The sequence below is a fragment of the Schistocerca nitens genome, chromosome 4 (assembly GCF_023898315.1).
Source record: "Schistocerca nitens isolate TAMUIC-IGC-003100 chromosome 4, iqSchNite1.1, whole genome shotgun sequence".
In the NCBI taxonomy this organism is placed as follows: Eukaryota; Metazoa; Arthropoda; class Insecta; order Orthoptera; family Acrididae; genus Schistocerca; species Schistocerca nitens.
Window position 1 is genome coordinate 555,987,564 of NC_064617.1, and position 23,751 is coordinate 556,011,314.

At 42.8% G+C, this 23,751-nt stretch overlaps 1 protein-coding gene across 2 annotated transcripts in view; it reads left to right on the forward strand.

Moving 5' to 3' along the window:
* LOC126253205 (uncharacterized) overlaps positions 1–23,751 on the forward strand; it is a 599,715-nt gene that overhangs the window by 568,260 nt on the left and 7,704 nt on the right. For both annotated transcript variants that reach the window (XM_049954381.1, XM_049954382.1), the window contains one exon: positions 2,903–3,001. In XM_049954381.1, the coding sequence (XP_049810338.1) occupies positions 2,903–3,001 (99 nt within the window). The remainder of the gene's footprint in view (positions 1–2,902; positions 3,002–23,751) is intronic.

Below are 23,751 nucleotides of genomic sequence, written 5' to 3' on the forward strand. Positions count from 1 at the left end.
TGAGGTTGGGTACCACTTGCTGAATGTTTAACATCAAGGAGTATGCTCTTTATAAGCCTTCAGCAATGTACTGAAATGCTGGAGGATCTACAGCGAATTGACGCATTGTGCAGGGAATGGCAATTGAATCTCAGTGTAGACAAGTGTAATGTGCTGCGAATACATAGAAAGATAGAACCCTTATCATATCCTCGCATTCGGGAGGACGACGGTTCAATCCCGTCTCGAACCATCCTGATTTAGGTTTTCCGTGATTTCCCTAAATCGTTTCAGGCAAATGCCGGGATGGTTCCTTTGAAAGGGCACGGCCGATTTCCTTCCCAATCCTTCCCTAACACGAGCTTGCACTCTGTCTCTAATGACCTAGTTGTCGACGGGACGTTAAACACTAACCACCACCACCACCATCAGCAATTACGGATGAATATCCATTGGTGTAAACCATTCAGAGCAAAGGATATTTAATGGCGCGGTATTCCAGTTATTACATTGAAAGAAACACTATACGAGTTGCCACATATTCGCAATAAGGCATCACAGCTAGCTACGAAATATTTATTTCATTATAAATCCCGTCATGGATCACTGATTGCTAAACTTCACTGGTCCGTGACTGGATATTTAAGAAACCACAAGCCCACTTTAAAAAGCATACACACAAAATTCGACGTTTTAAGCATGTTCTTTCACGTAAATGGGTCAAAACTACTTTGCTTGGGGACAGACAGAAACGTTAAATAGATATGACCGAGAGCTGATACGTACATTATATACTGTAAGAACATATTAATGATATACGACAAAACATAACAGGAATATCCTCACGTTTGGTGACGATCGATATTGTTTATGTATTTTTCATAAAGAATTTGTTAACGGTTTTCTATACAATATGGTTCCTTGCTGCTGTAGTATCTGTATTTTTATTCCATGTGTCTTTGTAAAATATATCTTCCTGTGTTAGTCATTCCTCCATTAGTTAAGTGCAACCATCCACGAGTGAAACCGTGAAGATGTTAATAACAGTCCTCTTAGACTCATATCGACACAAAGTAAAGTTCTATGTACTGACTTGGCAGAAAATCCTAAGAAATTTTAATCTTATGTCAAAGCAGTAGGTGGATCAAAACAAAATGTCCAAACACTCTGTGACCAAAATGCTACTGAAACAGAGGATGACAGACTAAAGGCCGAAATACCAAATGTCTTTTTCCAAAGCTGTTTCACAGAGGAAGACTGCTCTGTAGTTCCTTCTCTAGATTGTCGCACAGATGACAAAATGGTAGATATCGAAATAGACGACAGAGGGATAGAGAAACAATTAAAATCGCTCAAAAGAGGAAAGGCCGCTGGACCTGAATGGATACCAGTTCGATTTTACAGAGTACGCGAAGGAACCTACCCCCCTTCTTGCAGCGGTGTACCGTAGGTCTCTAGAAGAGCGTAGCGTTCCGAAGGATTGGAAAAGGGCACAGGTCATCCCCGTTTTCAAGAAGGGACGTCGAACACGTGTGCAGGACCTATATCTCTAACGTCGATCAGTTGTAGAATTTTGGAACACGTATTATTTTCGAGTATAATGACTTTTCTGGAGAATAGAAATCTACTCTGTAGGAATGAGCATGGGTTTCGAAAAAGACGGTCGTGTGAAACCCAGCTCGCGCTATTCGTCCACGAGACTCACAGGGCCATAGACACGGGTTCACTGGTAGATGCCGTGTTTCTTGACTTCCGCAAGGCGTTGGATACAGTTCCCCACAGTCGTTTGATGCACAAAGTAAGAGCATATGGACTATCAGACCAATTGTGTGATTGGATTGAAGAGTTCCTAGATAACAGAACGCAGCGTGTCATTCTCAATGGAGAGACGTCTTCCGAAGTAAAAGTGATTTCAGGTGTGCCACAAGGGGAGTGTCATAGGACCGTTGCTATTCACAACATACATAAATGACCTTGTGGATGACATCGGAAGTTCAATAAGATTTTTGCAGATGATGCTGTGGTGTATCGAGAGGTTGTAACAATGGAAAATTGCACTGAAATGCTGGAGGATCTGCAGCGAATTGACGCATGGTGCAGGGAATGGCAATTGAATCTCAATGTAGACAAGTGTAATGTGCTGCGGATACATAGAAAGATAGAACCCTTATCATTTAGCTACAAAATAGCAGGTCGGCAACTGGAAGCAGTTAATTCCATAAATTATCTGGGATTGCGCATTAGGAGTGATTTAAAATGGAATGATCATATAAAGTTGATCGTCGATAAAGCAGATGCCAGACTGAGATTCATTGGGAGAGTCCTAAGGAAATGCAATCCGGAAACAAAGGAAGTAGGTTACAGTACGCTTGTTCACCCACTGCTTGAATACTGCTCAGCAGTGTGGGATCCGTACCAGATAGGATTGATAGAAGAGATAGAGAAGATCCAACGGAGAGCAGCGCGCTTCGTTACAGGATCATTTAGTAATCGCGAAAGCGTTACGGATGTGATAGATAAACTCCAGTGGAAGACTCTGCAGGGGAGACGCTCAGTAGCTCGGTACGGGCTTTTGTTAAAGTTTCGAGAACATACCTTCACCGAGGAGTCAAGCAGTATATTGCTCCCTCCTACGTATATCTCGCGAAGAGATCATGAGGATAAAATCAGAGAGATTAGAGCCCACACAGAAGCATACCGACAATCCTTCTTTCCACGAACAACACGAGACTGGAATAGAAGGGAGAACCGATAGATGTACTCAAGGTACCGTCCGCCACACACCGTCAGGTGGCTTGCGGAGTATGGATGTAGATGTAGATGTAGATCATTACATCATGATAATGTTATGTTTTTATGTTGCAGGTGGTGAAGTACCTTATAGACCAAGGAGCAGACGTTAATGTATGTTTTTATGTTGCAGGTGGTGAAGTACCTTATAGACCAAGGAGCAGACGTTAATGTTCGAGACTTGAACGGCTGGAAACCAATACACGTGGCAGCTCGTTATTCAGATGATGAGGTATCAGTTACCATACAGAGTGTTAATAGTAACTACAGGTGTTTCACAGGGGTTCTCCTATCTGCTCGCCCTCACAGGACGGACTACTCTCACACTTTTCCATACATTCGAATACTGTTAAATTTCAGGGATGGTCTTTCCTGAGAGAGCGAGTAATTAGAGCTAAGTGAATAAGTTACAAATTCACAGTGCTTATCATGTTTTATCAGCTATAAATAAAAATTCTTTTTCGAGTACAAATAAGAAGTAAGGAAAAGAGGTAGAGTTTATTTCAAATGTGAATCTTGCTCTACTTCCTTAGAAACAGAACTGAGTAACCGGGCTGTCAGAAATAAGCCAATAATTAGAGGGATTGTTTGAGCACGAACCAGAACCGGGATAGTACTGGCTAAACGTAGTCAGCAGTGCTCTAGGAATATGTTAACTTCAGACAACTAGCTTTAGTGATCATGAATGTGTGCAACAAATGAATCACTTAGTAACTGTAAACTATCATTATCTGTACTGGAAAATGGTAGCAATTAATTCCACAAGTTGACCAGAACGTAATGCCCACACACATGGAAATACACTCACAAGTTGAAATCCAGCATTTCGTTATGACGTGGAGTCTCAAGCCCTGTAAGTGACTGGAAGTGAATGTTAGTTATTCTTCCGCATAACGAGGCCATGTTTGCTCACGCTAAGCTTTCGCTTCGTTCAGCTAATGAGGGCTCAAATTCATTCGAAGTGGCTGATAGCAGGAGATTTTAAGGCTCACATTATCAGTTTAATTCAGTGTCTTCCTCCTCTGATCTGTATTACGTGTACCTTGCCCTACGGCGGGTGGTTGAATTCCTGAAAAACTCCATATCCAAAGCTGAACTTAATAGAATTGGTCGGATGAGCGCAATTTACAGTGTCACATGTTCCGAAAATGGCCTCAGCTAATTCCGACGGTTTTGAAACCGTAATAGCGTATTGTTGTTGAATCTATGCTGCGACATCATTACAACTGCAGCCAACCAGTTAGAAGGTTCCTCCTGGACACTGACTCTTAAGAATGGCTTTTTTCCTCTGGCAGTATTCACGCTGCCAACTTTCGAGAACAAGTTCCCATAACTGGTGTAAAAAAGCTACGTATACGATGTTGTAGAACTATTAGAGGCGATAAAAGGAAGAACTTTCCTTCCCTGATGCCACTGTCACCTTTCGCCCGCCACGTGTCTTTGATAGGTTTGACATTGGACTTTCCCTTGGCCAACGTTTACAGTTATTTTGGCTGCTTCCTATGCTACACGCTGACACTGGATTTTCTTTAAGACAGTTATACCTTACTGCTAACGACGTTAAGTTTCCATTACTGCTAACACTATCCAGGTCCCTGGATAAACAGTTACATTAGAGTTCCTACTGCTTTTACAGGTTATTCAAGGCCAATGACACTGTAACCTAGTTATTCTGACACGCATCTGATTTCTGGGAAGACACGATGCAACAATAGAGCACCAAGGACAATTACGAAGGAGAAAGTTACTGAACAATGTCACACTGCAAAGACTTGACGGGCTTCTTCATGAAACAAGATCCCTTATACCAGCACTATGGGAAACAAGTAGACCTCGCACCGCACAAACTATCAGTCTGAGGAAGTTGTCTCAAAATGAATTGAGAATAGCTCCAGCACCAGCACAGTAGCCATAGCAAAAAAACCAAATCTCAAAAGCCAACATTTAGGAGGTTGCTTGAGACAGGCATGCACCCACTGAAGTTTCAGAACATACAAGACCTATCAGCTAATGAATTTTAACACATCGAAGACCTCTGACAATGTAATACACCAAGTTTGTAAACTTCCATGACTCGCAAACGTGTGTTTCGTTTACTGACGAGGCTGCCTTCACAATAGAACGATATTCAACTGCCACAATATGTCTGGGGGTTAGGAACTCTTAAAGAAACTAACGTGTTCCACTTTTAACAGAGATTTATCATAAATATGTGGGCTAGTATTGAGAAAGAGCATCTTCAGGCTAACACCATCGACGGAAGATATTACCGTGACTTTGTCCCTGACATACTAACAAAGCTTTGTCCCACTAGCAGTCATGCAACCATTATGGTTCCTGCATGAGGGGGCCTCACCGCACTTTGCCATCCATGTTGGAGAACATTAAGACAATGTTTTTTCCCGAATTGTTGGACTGGGAGAAGTGGACGAGTACCATAGCCACCTCTTTCTTATGAATTTAATTTTGTGGGGGGAGATGAAGCGTTTGGAGTCCGAGACACTGGAGACTTCATAAGAGCTGGCTGCTGTTTGGCTGAACCTACAGCTGCTATTCGTGAAAAACCTCATTGTTATGAGCGTATTAGATAATCATTAGCACGTAGATGCCAACTGTGAAAGGACGATATTTTCATTACCATTTTTAAAACAATATTCATTGCGCGGCAGTTTAAACGTCGCCTCTGAATATCACCAGCGTCGAAACCTTCATGAATCCTACAGGAAAAAAGCACACATGTAACTCGTTTGACAAGTAAAACGGTGTTAGTTTTTATCTTTTGTATACGCAGGTTTTTATACCCTGTATGTACAATAGTTTAAGCTAGGAGAGGAAAACGTACCGCTGGCAGGCAGCAAGGACAACAGAGTGGTTTTAGAGGCGCTCTGCTTTTATTTTAACGGTCGGCAGCCAAACCTATATAATGACTTTTGTGGAGAAAGCAAACCTATTCACCGATTTCGTGTATTGTGAACTACACTTAAATTTCTTAGAAAAATAGTCATTCTGCACACGTATGCCTATAGTGAAGAAATGTGTGTTAGGCAGGCAGTGCTATATGTAAACAAGCCATAAATATTAAAAGTAATAGAGTATGGCCTAATATATGTCCAGTCACTTGGACACAATTTATTTATTTTAATTTTGAAATAGAAATCATATAGCTCGAAAGACATTACGTCTGGTTCCTATCAGATCACTTACGAATAAGACTTAAGATTAAATTTAGTACAATGTCAGTCAACCGTAGATTAACCTCTTATTATTATTATTATTATTATTATTATTATTATTATTAATGATTTACAAAAACTGTGCATCGCATCTTAATGAGATAAGAAAATATGACTCACTTAACAAAATATATTTACTTGACTCTAAAAATATTACATTCTGCTTCCGATAGAATTTTCCACTCCCCAGTTCGGGATACAAATACTATCGCGATACCTATAACTTTAATTTACCCAGCCGTGTGTTTTTGGCCACGAAGGCGAAGTAGACGAGGGAGTCTCGACTATGTCACAGTTGATGTCAGGCATGTTTTAGTGCTGAAAGACCTGTCAGAGGATGCGACGATACAGGAACCCACGTGTTGCCTATCTGCTTCCGTGTCGGGATCTTCGGTCGACTTTTCCTAAATGATTTTTCTCCATTGTAGGGGGACGGTAAATCACTGTCAATGCCAGCCATTTGTGCTGGCGAAACGCCAGAAAAATCGTTGAGCGAAGGGCAGCTGAAGATCACGAGGCGACACAAAGCAGGCAATATGTCAACAAATAGCCACGGAAGTCCCAACAGTTTTGTAAACTGGATCTGTCGAATAAAGTCCTGGAGCAGTTACTTACCGCTGCTATGTTCGTTAATTATCTGCCATTCAGTAGAGGGAACATTGCGTGAAGATATACCATTCTGAATGGTTTCCAGTACTTCTAGCTGTGCATCGGGCCTTTCCTGGTTAAAAATCTGCTCTCTGTACTGCAAGGAAGTCTTGCAAACGCGTAGATGGACGACTTGTTTGGGAGAACGTATTAAACATCTCTTGAAGATAGCGAAGTTGCATTAGATTTTCTTGATTTTTCAGGAAAATGCTATGTTCCGTATATTCAATCTGACTGGTATTTTTCTAGGACGTGGGATATTGTGTTCATTCATACTTAAGTTCTCCGACAGAGTATCAAGTGCTTCCACAGTCCTAAGATTCGCATGTGCTCCCTGTGGAACTTCAGCATAACGTTGCATTCCCGCTGGCTTAAAACTTGTAGCCTGTAGAGATATGACCAGTTCTTCACGTAGTCCTAACATTTCAATAGCTGTGTAAACTACATCGCGTAGTTCTGTGAGGTTAATCGTCTTTGGTCTCTGACTGGATTAGAGAGACTTTTCTCGAATATTTTGAACTTTTATGCAGTTTTCATTCCTGTTATAGAACCGTTCTTAAACAAAAGCCGCTTTTCGCTGTGGTCCTCTGTTGCTCACTACACGGTTAGTTCTAACGTTGTGATAGCAGATAACACATTCGCTCTTTTCTTCATAAAACAGTCACAGGTAACATAAAAAGCGCCACATTTTACGAGACCTTCCTTGCCTTTCAGACAACGTATGGTGGGAAAGGAAAGATTGTGGAGGGACAGAGTGTGGTGGATTATAAGGCGTTTACTTTGTCTGGCCGATAGTAGCTTCAGCGAAGCGACAGTTCGATTTGGTCATATTCAAAAATTGCTGTCAACTAAAACATAAATTGCGTTTCTATGTACAGCATAATTTTTATCACTAGTTCTGTCTGTACATCATGTACACACATTGACATAAAACCTGACCGGCTGCCGGCCGCCACAAATTTTGCCCCAATGGGGCATAGGACAAATAACATAGGCACACCGATAAGTCCAGATGCCTGCACAAACTGGGAACAGTGTAGGCCGAGGTAGTTTGTTGAGCAAGTCTTGATGTTTGTTCGAGCTGCTGTGTTATATATGTATGCTATGTTCTATACACTGAAGCACCAAATAAACTGGTATAGGCATACATATTCAAATACAGAGATTAGTAAACAGGTAGAATATGGTGCTTCGGTCGGCAACGCCTATATAAGACAACTGTCTGGTGCATTGCTAGATCGGTTAATGCTGCTACAATGTAAGGTTATCAAGATGTGAGTTTAAACGTGGTGTTATAGTCAGTGCATGAGCTATGGGACACATCATCTCCGAGGTAACGATGAAGTTGGGAGTTTCCCATACGATCATTTCATGAGGGTACCGTGAATATCAGGAATCCGGTAAAACATCAAATCTACGACATCACTGCGGCCGGAAGAAGATCTTGCGAGAACGGGACACACGACGACTGAAGAGAATTACTCAACGTGACAGAAGTGCAACCATTCCGAAAACTACTGCAGATTTCAATGTTGGGCCATCGACAAGAGTCAACGTGCGAACCATTCAAGGAAACATCATCCATATGGGCTTTCGGAGCACAAGGCCCACTCGTGTACGCTTGACAACTGCACGACTCAAAGCTTTACGCCTGATCTGGGCCAGTCAGCATCGACATTGGACTGTTGATGACTGGAAAAATGTTGCCTGGTCGACGAGTCTCGTTTCAATTTCTATCGAGCGGATACTCCTCTACGCGAATGAAGACAACTTCATGAATCCATGGAACTTGTATGTCAGCAGGGGACTGTTCAGGCTAGTGGAGGCTCTGTAATGGTGTGGGGTGTGTGCAGTTGGAGTAATATGGGACCTCTAATACGTCTAGATACGACCCCGACAGGTGACAAATAGGTAAGCATCCTGTATGATCACATTCATCCATTCTAGCCCACTGTGCGTTCGGACGGACCTGGGCAATTCCAGCAGGACAATGCGACACCACACTCGTCCAGAATTGCTACAGAGTGGCTCCAGGAAAACTCTTCTGAGTTTGAACACTTCAGCCGGCCACTAAACTCCCCAGACGTTAACATTATTGCATATATGTGGGATGCTTTGTAACGTGCTGTGTAGAAGAGATCTGCACCCCCTCGTACTCTTACGGATTTATGGGCAGCCCTGCACGATACACGGTGTCAATTCTCTCCAGTGCTACTTCAGACATTAATCGAGTCCATGCCACTTCGTGTTGCGGCACTTCTGCATATTCGCGAGAGCCGTACATGATATTAGACAGGTGTACCAGTTTCTTTTGCTCTTTAGTGTATGTACGTTACGTTACGTTACATATGCGGGATCCCAATAGTGAGGGGCGAACGCGTTTCATTTATTTGCAGCGTTCTCTCTTGATACATTCTGAAGTCACCCTTCCGGCAATCTATACTGAAGGCTTACCGTTACATTTAATCTAGAATACCCATCTTTCTAAATCTTTCCTACCTGAAGAGGGCCTTTAACGCCAGTGGTGTATAATTACAGCTAGGGTATAGTAAAGCTAGTGATATTAGTCTCCACTTACGTAGCATACGACTTGTCAAATGTAGAGGTATATGATTTTCCATCATGATTGTAATTCCCCAAAATACAAACGAATAAATCACTTATTTTGATTGTTTGCAACGAAAGTTTATTCCAGTGAAATAAAAAAAAAACAGAAAATTGACGTTCTACCACATCTCACGGAACAGTAAGATACCAATCACTCTGTATTACGACTTCGACTTTGTCTATGTGCAATCTACTACTTACAAACAGAACTTCACGATTGCCACGAAAGGCAGAAATACGTTAGTGGGGATGAAATCAAGAAGGAACACAGTGAACTAATTCTTTCATGCCACACAATAATCATTCATTTGAGGATTCAGAAGAGAAGAAATTGAAAATTATGTATTGATAAGCAAAGTAAACTATAGATGTTGGCAGTGTGCAATTTTTTGCCTTTGTAGGTTATTCGCATTGCGATCTACTCAACGGATAGTAACTAGCCTGTTCATTGCTTTCCTGCTGCTCCCCTCTTCTTTGTGCCCTAAAGGATAAGAAGAATGCAGTCCAAGTTACTGACATTTACCTCTAATTGTTCCAACGACTTTTTTGTATGGTATGCTTGGCATTTGCAAAGTAACCACTATGTGTGCTCCCAAGAGGTATAGGATCGAGGCTGCCAGGATAACTACGAACTGTCTTCGAAATTGAATGTCTAAGTGAAAAATGCGCTCGATTACCTTGAATTTCCATGTCAGTGTACGGAGCCGTGTAAATAAAAGCGAGAAGAAACCCTGATTTATCCATTGACATAATTCACTCGAACAGCAGCAGAACAAAGTTATCAAACACAGAGTTCCGTTTCCAGTTGTTACAGTGTAATCAGTAACCGAACCTTTGATAAACCATGGTCCTGGCCACAAATTCATAGCTCCATGTAGCAGTGGCTGAGTCCATATTAGCCGGCCGGAGTGGCCGTGCGGTTCTAGGCACTACAGTCTGGAACCGAGCGACCGCTACGGTCGCAGGTTCGAATCCTGCCTCGGGCATGGATGTGTGTGTGATGTCCTTAGGTTAGTTAGGTTTAATTAGTTCTAAGTTCTAGGCGACTGATGACCTCAGAAGTTAAGTCGCATAGTGCTCAGAGCCATTTGAACCATTTGAGTCCATATTACACATTCGATTGTGATATACCATGACATGAATTTGTCTCTCGTCACGGTGTTAAATCAACAGAAATTGACGCAGAGTTCTGTCTGTGTCACTGGCCTCCCATCGTCATCTTTTCTTTCTGAGCTTCTTATTGCCCTGCAAACAAGGCAACTGTGTGTATTTCGCGTGTCGCAGCATCCAATATTCCATTCTTTTATATTCACTGCTCGTATGCATTACACCAAATAACAATAAGAAAGTTGATTTCAAGAGAACAAATAACAACATTAATAGTAACATTAACAATGAACTGCTTTACAGAGGAAAGTTGAGGTTTAAAAATGAACAGAAATAAAAGTCAGTGGGTCGTTCAGATGGCACAATGGAAAGGTTTCCCATTCATTCTGTTACTTAATTCCGTTAAAGCTATTTTCAGCGGAAGAAAGAAGCATGGAGCCATGGATCAAACATGACACTGCTTCGTTTGGCTCAAACGGGCTATATCTGCATCCGGTCTTGTCTCATACACAACTACAATATCGGGAATACCATAAAACATGGAGATTTGATGCATAATAGACTAATACAAAGACGCCTCGTATTGATAAACCAAATTGTGGATTCACAAGAAAAAAATAATATATGACAGTTGAAGCAGAAACAAAACAGAAGAAATAAGCAACTGTCCTGTTGTGCACTTTCATACGTTTTTCTGCTCCAGACATGCAACAGGAATGCACATTAATAAGTTTTTTCATACTTTTCTAGCTTCTCCCATCTTGTTTCATAATGGGATGACGAACGAAACATAGATTCGTGCTACTGACAGTTGCTTCGAATCTGTTCAGAGTTTCTCTCATTTTGTTGGTGATATAACCTGGTATTCGCAAAGGTTTCCAGAAGACATATGACATGGTGCGTTAACATTCGCAACTTACTTGTGGTAGTTAACAGCTCAACTAAAGTAGCAGCGAAAAGATGTGATAAGGTACAGCTTTTCATCAAAATAGGTACTGATCTCCAAAAGCAGCGGCCGCTTTACAAGGTGAACACTTTTCAACTCCTCAGAGAAGTTGCTGCAGTAAACTCTCTTTCATTGCCTTTGTTGTAGCTGAGGAAGATAGGTCGCAAAGGTTTTGCATAAAACGAGCTTCTTGCAAGCAAAAAGATAACTTTACTCAGTCCGACATCTTAAGTGGAAAATATTCAGAATATTTCATCTAGATGGCAAGAGAAAGTCAAGCGAATTTAACAGGGTAAATCATTCCCACAGCCATAAACCACTTTTATTACAGCAGAGTTGCCAAATAATCCCTAAAACGCTGCGAAGTCTTGACTACGCTAGTGGCAAGAAGAATGTTTTGTTGTAGCTGGACTCCTGCATAATCAGAATCGAACATTCAGACAAGCGTGGGACCACTTGCTCTGCTAAATTTTACATATTCTTTATTTTGGAATCACTGTAAGAAGCAACTTGCAGCTAAAACTATTTGACGCTATAAACAGTGAATCACTTTGTGCATGTCTCCATTAAGTTCGACTGTCGTGCATTGTAACGCTTTACGAGATCAGTGAGGCAGGCAACGGTGAGAGAAATTGGCAGTCCATTTAGTACATCATCATGAGATGGGCTGAAATTAAGATTAGCAAAAAACTGAATGCCATCTAACATAGTCAGGTACATTACGTTTACATCTTGGTAGTAGTTCCCATATGAACATTTCGATATGTTTGTATTAACAACACCCTTAGGTGCTGACAGGTAGTACATTGGGACGAAACAGTACCACGCTCATTGTGATAAACCTGCTGATCTTATTACTATCTTGTTCCTTTCGGCTTAAAGTGTACCGCAAATTGTGTATCTCGTGCACCAGATGCCGTTCACATGTACTGGAATGGCTCCCTGAGTGACCACACAGCAACTATTATGTGTTGACGACCCTTTTCATTCTTTTAATGTCTAGACATGAACTAAAGGGCAATAAACTGTAGTCGAATTAAGTCAATGTAGAGGGAGTTTTGTGAAGTAGCCTGCAAAATACCTGATAATGGCGTAAGTAAAACGTAATGTGAAGTGCTCGCTTTCTGAAATGTAAGATACTTTCGAAATCAGTCCTAATTTTACTGCAAAATCATCATCTTATCACATCCCTTTACTACTCCTTTCACTGAGCGGCTAACAAGTTAGTGATGAGTCTTTATTCTCTGTGACATGTCTCCCGACAACTTCGCAGGAGTAGACATAGCAATCTGATTCAGGAATATCAAGTTTCATCACTAAAAAGCAAAGGTAAGTCTGTGAACAGATACGAGGCCACAGGAAGTGACACTCATCTGTGTTATGTTAATCATCTTATTATGAAAAGTGAAAAAGTTAAGGAAGCATTAACAAACTTGTTAGTTACCTACCGTTGGTCTGTGGGGGAAGAACGTATGAAAGTGCGCAACTGCACATTCTTTTATATCTTCTGATTTGTTTCTGAATCCACAGTTTGCTTTAATACTCTGTACCACCGATGTGTTAGTATCTTATCCATAAAATCTCCATGTTTTTGTGATATTCCTGATACTTTAGTTGTGTATGATACAATCCGTTTAACGTCAACATTACGTCGTATGTTACTGTTTCTTGATGTTTTGGACAAGGTCGTTTTGCACACTTTAATTTTGTTAAAATACTCTTTCGCCGCAAAGTGAACAGTATCAGTGGGCAACTCATTTGTATTTTTAAATGACGTATCCACTGTCGGTTTGAAGCTACCCTTAGGTCGACATCGGGTAGTGGAGCTCGACTGATAGCTGGCTGGAACAGGCCGTGGATAGCAGTGAGGACGTTGTGAGCTGTCCATGAAGGTCTTAATACTGCTGGTGCAGATGACACCAGGCAGTATTGCTCGTGATCGTTCACTCACTGTCAGGATTGGTGCTGAGTGATCCTGCTAAATACTCATAATATTCTCTTTTCACACTTATGAAGTAATCTGAACAGTAATTGCATTCATACGACATCGAGACCATTCATTTAAGTTTTTGGCCTTAGGAAGGTAATTCCATGCTAAATCTTTAATTAGTTTCGTTTTTCTTCTTGTAAATTGTCTGCAATAATACCACCACGTCAATGGTAGAATCCTAAACGAAGCAAAGTCATGTTAGTTCTGTGGCCCCATGCTCAAGGGAAGTGGCTGGTTACGATCTCATTGGGATACTGATGTGCATAGCCTCACTTTCCTGTCTATATTTGGTACTGATGCACATGACCAGTGAATTTGGAAGAATGGAATACTGGATATTTCGCCCTGGAGCGTTCATATATATTATAAACTGGATGTATGTATATATGTATCTTACACATTCCATCTTAAATCGCTGGAAAGGTTTCAACCAAACTTAGTATCGCGAAGCGCTGTTGGGGTAAGAACCACCTACTGATCAAACGTGTGGTGGCAGAAAAGCAGCGCAGAACCCGATGTGCGAATAAACATATTTCAGTAATTCAGTATTTGAGAATGAGAGCACTTAGTGACTTACAACAAACTTTACGCATAATTCAGATCTTTACAAGGCTTTTCCATAAAATGATCAAAGGAAAAAGATTTATCGAATACTACATTTTCGCTGTTGATGCGTTAAAACTGCCGCATGAAGTATGACGTTTCACTTTATGACTTCTTTAATGCTTACTGTATGCACGACACATTTTGCAAACGGTGTTCATATATTCAACTGAATGTACCAGCCAAAACATATCAGTGTACGACACATAGTTCGGGAGACATCACGTTAAATACTGAGATGCGTGAAAAGCAGCGGCATCACGTATGACGCTGTAATTTATTACTCATTTACTGCTAAATTTATTCGCAACGAATTTCCCATACAATATCCACATACGCTGCTAACTGTACTCAGAAAGAAATATGGGATACATAGCTCAGCAGTTACGACTTACAGACTTTGAACTGCATGAATAATGAAACTGTTGGATGAGACACCGGTGAAATATGTGTAATAACACGTGTGGAATCAGATATACGCGAAATATATTTGACATGTTGAAACTGAAGAAACTGCAAAAAGGTGGGAATTTAAGGAGATGAGACCTGGATAAATTGACTACACCAGAGGTTGTACAGAGTTTCAGGGAGAGCATAAGGGAACAATTGACAGGAATGGGGGAAAGAAATACAGTAGAAGAGGAATGGGTAGCTTTAAAGGATGAAGTAGTGAAGGCAGCGGAGGATAAAGTAGATAAAAAGATGAGGCCTACTAAAAATCCTTGGGTAGCAAAAGAAATATTGATGGATGAAAGGAGAAAATATAAAAATGCAGTAAATGAAGCAGGTAAAAAGGAATACAAACGTCTCAAAAATGAGATCGACAGGAAGTGCAAAATGGCTAAGCAGGGATGGCAAGAGGACAAATGTAAGGATGTAGAGGCTTATCTCACCAGGGGTAAGCCAGAAACTACCTACTGGAAAATTAAAGAGACCTGTGGAACAAAGAGAACCACATGTATGAATATCAAGAGCTCAGATGGGAACCCAGTTCTAAGCAACGAAGGGAAAGGAGAGAGGTGGAAGGAGTATATAGAGGGTCTATACTAGGGCGATGTACTTGAGGACAATATTATGGAAATGGAAGAGGATGTAGATGAAGATGAAATGGCAGATGTGATACTGCGTGAAGTGTTTGACAGAGCACTGAAAGACCTGAGTCGAAACAAGACCCCGGGAGTAAACAACATTCCATTAGAACTACTGACAGCCTTGGGAGAGCCAGTCCTAACAAAACTCTACCATCTAGTGAGTAAGATATATGAGACAGGCGAAATACCCTCAGATTTCAAGAAGAATATAATAATTCCAATCCCAAAGAAAGCAGGTGTTGACAGATGCGAAAATTACCGAACTATCAGTTTAATAAGTCACAGCTGCAAAATACTAACACGAATTCTTTTCAGACGAATGGAAAAACTAGTAGAAGCCGACCTCGGGGAAGATCAGTTTGGATTCCGTAGAAATATTGGAACACGTGAGGCAATACTCACCCTACGACTTATCTTAGAAGCTAGATTAAGGAAAGGCAAACCTACGTTTCTAGCATTTGTAGACTTAGAGAAAGCCTTTGACAATGTTGACTGGAACACTCGCTTTTAAATTCTGAAGGTGGCAGGGGTAAAATACAGGGAGCGAAAGTCTTTTTACAATTTGAACAGAAACCAGATGGCAGTTATAAGAGTCGAGGGACAAGAAAGGGTTGGAAAGGGAGTGTGACAGGGTTGTAGCCTCTCCCCAATGTTATTCAATCTGTATATTGAGCAAGCAGTGAAGGAAACAAAAGAAAAATTTCGAGTAGGTATTAAAATTCATGGAGAAGAAATAAAAACTTTGTGGTTCACTGATAACATTGTAATTCTTTCAGAGACAGCAAAGGACTTGGAAGAGCAGTTGAACGGAATGGATAGTGTCTTGAAAGGCGGATATAAGATGAACATCAACAAAAGGAAAACGAAGATAATGGAATGTAGTCGAATTAAGTCAGGGTATGCAGAGGGAATTAGATTAGGAAATGAGACACTTAAAGTAGTAAAGGAGTTTTGCTATTTGGGGAGCAAGGTAACAGATAATGGTCGAGGTAGAGAGGATGTAAAATGTAGGCTGGCAATGGCAAGGAAAGCGTTTTTGAAGAACAGAAATTTGTTAACATCGAGCTTAGATTTAAGTGTCAGGAAGTCGTTTCTGAAAGTATTTTTATGGAGTGTAGCCATGTATGGAAGTGAAACATGGGCGATAAATAGTTTGGACAAGAAGAGAATGGAAGCTTTTGAAATGCGATGCTACAGAAGAATGCTGAAGTTTAGATGGGTAGATCATATAACTAATGAGGAGGTATTGAATAGGATTGGGGAGAAGAGAAGCTTGTGGCACAACCTGACTAGAAGATGGGATCGGTTGGTAGGACATGTTCTGAGGCATTAAGGGATCACCAATTTAGTATTGGAGAGCAGCGTGGACGGTAAAAATCGTCGAGGGAGACCAAGAGATGAATACACTAAGCAGATTCAGAAGGATGTAGGTTGCAGTAGTTACTGGGAGATGAAGAAGCTTGCACAGGATAGAGTAGCATGGAGAGCTGCATCAAACCAGTCTCAGGACTGAAGACCACAACAACAACAACAACATTTGATATGTGCTTACATGGGCAAAGCCAATGATAAAAAAGTCTCCTAATTACAATCTGGAGGAGAAGGGTGCAGGAGAAGGTGGAAGGATACAGAGGAGGAAGAAGGAGATGGACACAGAGGGGGAAGAAAATACAGAAATTAGGAAGGTAAATGAACAAGACACAGAAGGGAAAGAGGAGGAGACGGACAGAGCGAGGGAGAGGAAGAGATAGGTAGAGAGAAAGGGGGGAAGAGAGGAAAAAGAGAGAGGGGAGAGGAGGAGATTGACAGAGGATGGATAGAGGGGGTCGACAGGGAGAGGGGGAAGTGAATATAAACAGAAGTAGTAGGAGGAGGGGTGGGACAAAGAGAAGAAGAGGAGGAGATGGAATTAAAGTGGGTAAGAGCAGATCGACAGAGGTGATACGAGCTAGTAGACAGAGAGATTGAGAAGTAGGGGATGGATGAATAGGCAATTGAAATGTGTACACGCCTGGGTAACACTGGGTATTCAGCTAGTATACACAAAAATCTTTGCTGCTTGTTATTAGGGCAATACTAAGAGCCCACAAGAAGGAACGACAATGGAGTCCGGTGACGGAGACAGCAATTTCTGTTAATCTAACGCCGTGATGCCAGATACTCGTGTCGCAGTATATTACTCAACAAAGGAGTATGTGGTATGGACTATACCCCTGCAACAGATAGCTACGAATTTATGGCCTGGGCCATGGTTTACCACTGACTAAGCTAGTAACAGCGAATATTCTGTTCAAGAATCACAAGACGTAGGGTGATTAGGGAAGATTTCAGTTAGATTACGTCATGGTCAGACAGAGATTCAGAAATCAGATACTGAACTGCAAGGCGTACCGAGAAGCAGATACGGACTCAAATCACAATTTATCAGTGATGAAGAGAAGGCTGAATTTAAGAGATCAGTCAGGACGATTCAATACGCAAAGAAGTGGAGCACGGAAGTACTATAGAATGAAGAGATACGTTTGAAGTTTTCTGAGGCTATAGATACAGCAGTAATAAATAGCTCAGTAGGCAGTACAGTTGGAGAGGAATGGCGTGTCTAAAAAGGGCAATCAGAGGAGCTAGAAAGAAGAACATAGGTGTAAAGAAGGTAACTACGAAGAAACCATAGGTATCAGAAGAAATACTGCTGTCTATCGATGACAGAAGGAAGTACAAAAATGATCAGGGAAATTCATGAATACAGAAATACAAGGCGCTTGGGAATGAAATAAATAGAAGGAGCAGAGGACATGACTGCATGATAAATGTGAAGAAATCGAAAACTAAATGATTCTCGAAAGGACTGACTCAGTCAAAATAACCTTCTGTAAATTAAAAAGCAAGGGTGGTAACACCAAGAGTACAACGGGGATTCCAGTGTTAAATGCAGAGGAGATAGCGGTTGAGTGGAAAGGGTGCATTCAAGGCCTCTATGAGGGAGAAGATATGTCCTTTGTGGTAGAAGAAGGAGTCAATTTAGCAGAGGTAGGGGATCCAATATTAGGATCAGAATTTAAGTGAGCCTTGGAGTACTTAAGATCAAATAAGGCAATAGGGGTAAGTAACATTCAATTAGAATTTTTAAAATCATTGGGTGAAGTAGCAATAAAACGACTATTGAAGTTGGTGTGCAGAATTATGAGCCGGGCGACATAACATCTGGCTGTCGGAGAAATGCCGGCCGGTGTGGCCGTGCGGTTAAAGGCGCTTCAGTCTGGAACCTCGTGACCGCTACGGTCGCAGGTTCGAATCCTGCCTCGGGCATCGATGTGTGTGATGTCCTTAGGTTAGTTAGGTTTAATTAGTTCTAAGTTCTAGGCGACTGATGACCTCAGAAGTTAAGTCGCATAGTGCTCAGAGCCATTTTTTTTTTGTCGGAGAAATATCATTCAAGCAATTCCGAAGACTGCAAGAGCTGACAAGTGAGAGAGTTATCGCATAACCAGATTATTAGCTCATGCATCCAAGTTGCTAATAAAAATAATATACAGAAGACTGGAAAAGAAAATTGAGGATGTGTTAGATGACGATCAGTTTGGCTTTAGGAAAGGTACAGACACTAGAGAGGCAGTTTTGGTGTTGCAGTTAATAATAGAAGCAAGACTAAAGGAAAATCAAGACTCGTTCATAGGATCTGTAGACCCGGAAAAAGCGTTCGATAATGTGAAATAGTGCAAGATGTTCGAAATTATGAGACAAACAAAGGTAATCTGTAGGGCAAGTGTACAATATGTACAAGAGCCAGGAGAAAATACTAGGAATGGACGATCAAGAACAAAGTGCCCATATTAAAAGAGATGTAAGACAGGAATGTAGCCTTTCGCTCCTACTGTTCAACCCGTACGTAGAAGAAGCAATGATGGAAAGAAAAGAAAGATTCAGGAGTTAGATTGAAATTCAAGGTGAATGGATAATGTCGGAGAATAAACTGAGTAACACCGTGGTGGAGTAGTTATGATACTAAACTTTTGCATGGGGGTCTTGAGTTCAAAACTCACCTCGACTGCACGGTTTTAATTTCTATATTCGGTTCGAGTACATTCTAGAAGTATCCACAAACGTCAAGAATCATTGTACTGGAATGTTCTGTAGCTGTATATATACTGTATGCGTTCCGACCGGAGGCAGTTCGCTCCGCGCTCTTGTATGTGCAAGTGCTGAATAAACCTTCGTTACGTCGAGTTAGTGTTCGTCATTCATCTAGTTACACCTTCTTCTACGTGACATTATTCTGGTGGAGACGCTGGGTTTTGGAACTTGTGATAGCGCACATAATCGACTACATGGTGGCTTCCATCAGGCCGTGACAAAGCCGATGTTTACGTGGCGACAAACCAGTGTTCGAGCCATATTCAACAGATCGCAATCTATCGGAGACAGAAGAGGAGGAGGACGGTACGATGACAACAACGGTGTGCCACCACATTAGACATCCTTCCTGGTTCTCTGCTGGCGATGGCCAAGATCCAGACAAGTGGCAGAAGGTATATGAGCGTATAGCCAAATTTAACAAATGGGATGACACCCTGTCTTTGGCTAATGTACACTCCTGGAAATTGAAATAAGAACACCGTGAATTCATTGTCCCAGGAAGGGGAAACATTATTGACACATTCCTGGGGTCAGATACATCACATGATCACACTGACAGAACCACAGGCACATAGACACAGGCAACAGAGCATGCACAATGTCGGCACTAGTACAGTGTATATCCACCTTTCGCAGCAATGCAGGCTGCTATTCTCCCATGGAGACGATCGTAGAGATGCTGGATGTAGTCCTGTGGAACGGCTTGCCATGCCATTTCCACCTGGCGCCTCAGTTGGACCAGCGTTCGTGCTGGACGTGCAGACCGCGTGAGACGACGCTTCATCCAGTCCCAAACATGCTCAATGGGGGACAGATCCGGAGATCTTGCTGGCCAGGGTAGTTGACTTACACCTTCTAGAGCACGTTGGGTGGCACGGGATACATGCGGACGTGCATTGTCCTGTTGGAACAGCAAGTTCCCTTGCCGGTCTAGGAATGGTAGAACGATGGATTCGATGACGGTTTGGATGTACCGTGCACTATTCAGTGTCCCCTCGACGATCACCAGTGGTGTACGGCCAGTGTAGGAGATCGCTCCCCACACCATGATGCCGGGTGTTGGCCCTGTGTGCCTCGGTCGTATGCAGTCCTGATTGTGGCGCTCACCTGCACGGCGCCAAACACTCATACGACCATCATTGGCACCAAGGCAGAAGCGACTCTCATCGCTGAAGACGACACGTCTCCATTCGTCCCTCCATTCACGCCTGTCGCGACACCACTGGAGGCGGGCTGCACGATGTTGGGGCGTGAGCGGAAGACGGCCTAACGGTGTGCGGGACCCGTAGCCCAGCTTCATGGAGACGGTTGCGAATGGTCCTCGCCGATACCCCAGGAGCAACAGTGTCCCTAATTTGCTGGGAAGTGCCGGTGCGGTCCCCTACGGCACTGCGTAGGATCCTACGGTCTTGGCGTGCATCCGTGCGTCGCTGCGGTCCGGTCCCAGGTCGACGTGCACGTGCACCTTCCGACGACCACTGGCGACAACACCGATGTACTGTGGAGACCTCACGCCCCACGTGTTGATCAATTCGGCGGTACGTCCACCCGGCCTCCCGCATGCCCACTATACGCCCTCGCTCAAAGTCCGTCAACTGCACATACGGTTCACGTCCACGCTGTCGCGGCATGCTACCAGTGTTAAAGACTGCGATGGAGCTCCGTATGCCACGGCAAACTGGCTGACACTGACGGCGGCGGTGCACAAATGCTGCGCAGCTAGCGCCATTCGACGGCCAACACCGCCGTTCCTGGTGTGTCCGCTGTGCCGTGCGTGTGATCATTGCTTGTACAGCCCTCTCGCAGTGTCCGGAGCAAGTATGGTGGGTCTGACACACCGGTGTCAATGTGTTCTTTTTTCCATTTCCAGGAGTGTATTTTTTTTACTTCGAGGGCACTGCCAAGCAGTGGTATGAGACCAACGAGGAGAAGTTCACAAGCTGGGAAGTATTCCAGGAGGCACTGCGCAAGTATTTCGGCGTCACACAACGACGGAAGTGCATGGCTGAAGATAAATTACAGTGCACGGCACAGCGTCCAGGAGCCACTACAGCATCCTACATTCAAGATGTCTTGCAGCTGTGTAAAATAGTGGATCCAAGAATGAAGCAGGAAGATAAGGTTGCATATCTCATTAAGGATGTTGCTGAGGATATGAATGAAGCCATACTCCTGAAGAAGGTGTCGATAGCAGGCGACTTCATAAAATGGTGCCAGTATATGGAGGCAGTGAATCAAAAAAGAATTACACGGAAGTAGTTAACGGCTTCCAAACGTTTTATCAATGTCTGTGATGGAGGAAGAAACTGATTTCACAAGTGTTCTTCGTGAGATAGAGAGGAAGTTCAGAAGGCACTTGGATTGCATGGCGACCAAAAGCCGAGACGCTCCAAGACGTCATAAGGGAGGAAGTGGAACAGACGTTGAACCCAATCTCTCGGCCTTCATTTCCCTTCAGAACGGTGAAAAAGTCGAGACCCAGGCGGAATTACGTTCCTAGAATGCCGCATGAGGAATCTGTTTGGGAACCAAGGAAGACTGATGTCTGGATGACCCAGGATAACCTACCAGTATGTTTCCACTGCGGACGACCGGGACTTGTAGTGCGCTATTGTCGAGAAAGGCGGCGGATATTTGATGACGCCCGCTCCACAAGACAGCAGACCGATCTTAGCCAACGCCAACTCCGGGACAATGAGGATGAACAAGAAGATGTGGGTGCAGGACGACGTAGGTCACCATCGCCGCAAGTTAGCCGCTGGAGAGGACGCTCCCCAACACGCCGATCAAGGTCTCCATCGCCGTTAAAAAGCTACAACCGATCACCTACTAGCCTCAACCTGGAAAACCAAACTGTGCGACCTTCCATGGAGGTGAGGCCGCCGAAGAGAAAACTCCTCCGCCGTCGATCCCTACAAAAATGATAGGAAACTACGTTGATATCCTCATGGATGGCCGACTAGCCCAAGCTCTTGTGGACTCTGGAGCATCACATTCAACCATTTCGGAGAAGTACCCTCAACAGTTGCAGAAAACCGTATTCGTCGACAGCAAAACATCTCTGCTGAAGGTGGCTAATGGGAAATATGTAAAACCTACAGGAAGATGTACCATTAGTGTGGGTATAAGTGGCCTTACATAGCCCTTAGATTTCACCGCCTTACAAAAGTGTACTCATGACGTCATTCTCGTATGGGAGCTTTTAAAAGCTTCTCAGGCAATTATAGATTGTGGTCGCTCGAAAATTATGCTGGACCAGATGAGATACTGTGGACAGGAAGATGCGCACCCGATTGTGTGGGGACTATGTGTGCTGTATGAAGTGATCATTCGTGCAGTCAGCGCTAGAGAGGTAACTGGCACGTGTCATGCCATGCCTTAATACATGGCTCTTATAGTGGAATGTAAGAGAAGCATACCACTGAAGATTAACTTTGTCATCCCAGCCTCTGTCGTCTCATTTGAGAACGGATGCGGTGAATTGTGGATAGTTAACTGTCGCCGAGAACCGCAGATCCTTTCAGCACCCATGTGCGTAGCAAACGCTGAGCCGTTAATTGAAGAACAGCTGAGCGTCATAGAAACCTCCCATGCCGAGTCTGTGGGCGAAGTTAGCGCTACTACTACGAGAAAAATATTCTAGCTCAACTATTACCAGATGTAACTAAGGAACAACAGAAGAAGCTACTTGCCATTCTTCAAGAGTTCTCTGAATGCTACAGTCTACAGGTGGAGAGAAAATTAGACAAATCGGCGGTGAAGCACCGGATTAGCAGTGGAGACCGTCAACCAATAAGCCAGAGAACATAACGTGTGTCAGCAACGGAAAGTCGAATAATTCGCGACGAGGTAGAGAAAATGATGAAGAATGACGTCATTCGGCCTTCACAGAGCTCATGGTTGTCACCAAGAGATCTCGTCAGGAACAAGGATGGCAGTTACCGCTTTTGTGTTAGTTGCAGGAAACTTCATAATATAACTAAAAACGACGTCTACCCTCTACCACGAATTGTCAATCCACTAGACTGTCTGAAGGGGGCTAAGTTTTTTTCAACCATCTACATGTACTTGTGATACTGGCAAATCGAAGTAGATGAGGCTGATCGTGAGAAAACTGAATTCATCATCCCCGAGGGCCTGTATGAGTTTAAGGTAATGCCGTTTGATTTGTGTAATGCACCAACAACTTTTGAACGGATGATGGATAATCTTCTACGTCACCTGGACAATGTGTCTTTGTTATTTAGATGATATTATAGTGTTCTCGGAGACATTTGATGAACACGTAAAAAAGCTGAGGGCCATTCTGAAGTGTCTCCAACAAGGCGAACTGAAACTTAATCCAAGAAAGTGTCTCTTTGGAGCAAAAGAGATCAAAATACTTGGACACCTTGTGTCAAACGAAGGTGTGCGGCCAGACCCAGAAAAGGTGAGATCTATAACGGAATTTCCTATTCTTAAAAGTATTAGCGATGTGAGAAGCTTCCTCGGATTATATCGTTTTATCAAAGACTTTTGTATCAAAGACAGGCAACTCCAAGAGTTGTTAAGAGCCGATGCCAAATTTATCTGGGGTGGTGCTCAACAACATTCTTTCGATGTGCTGCCATAAGCTCTGACGAC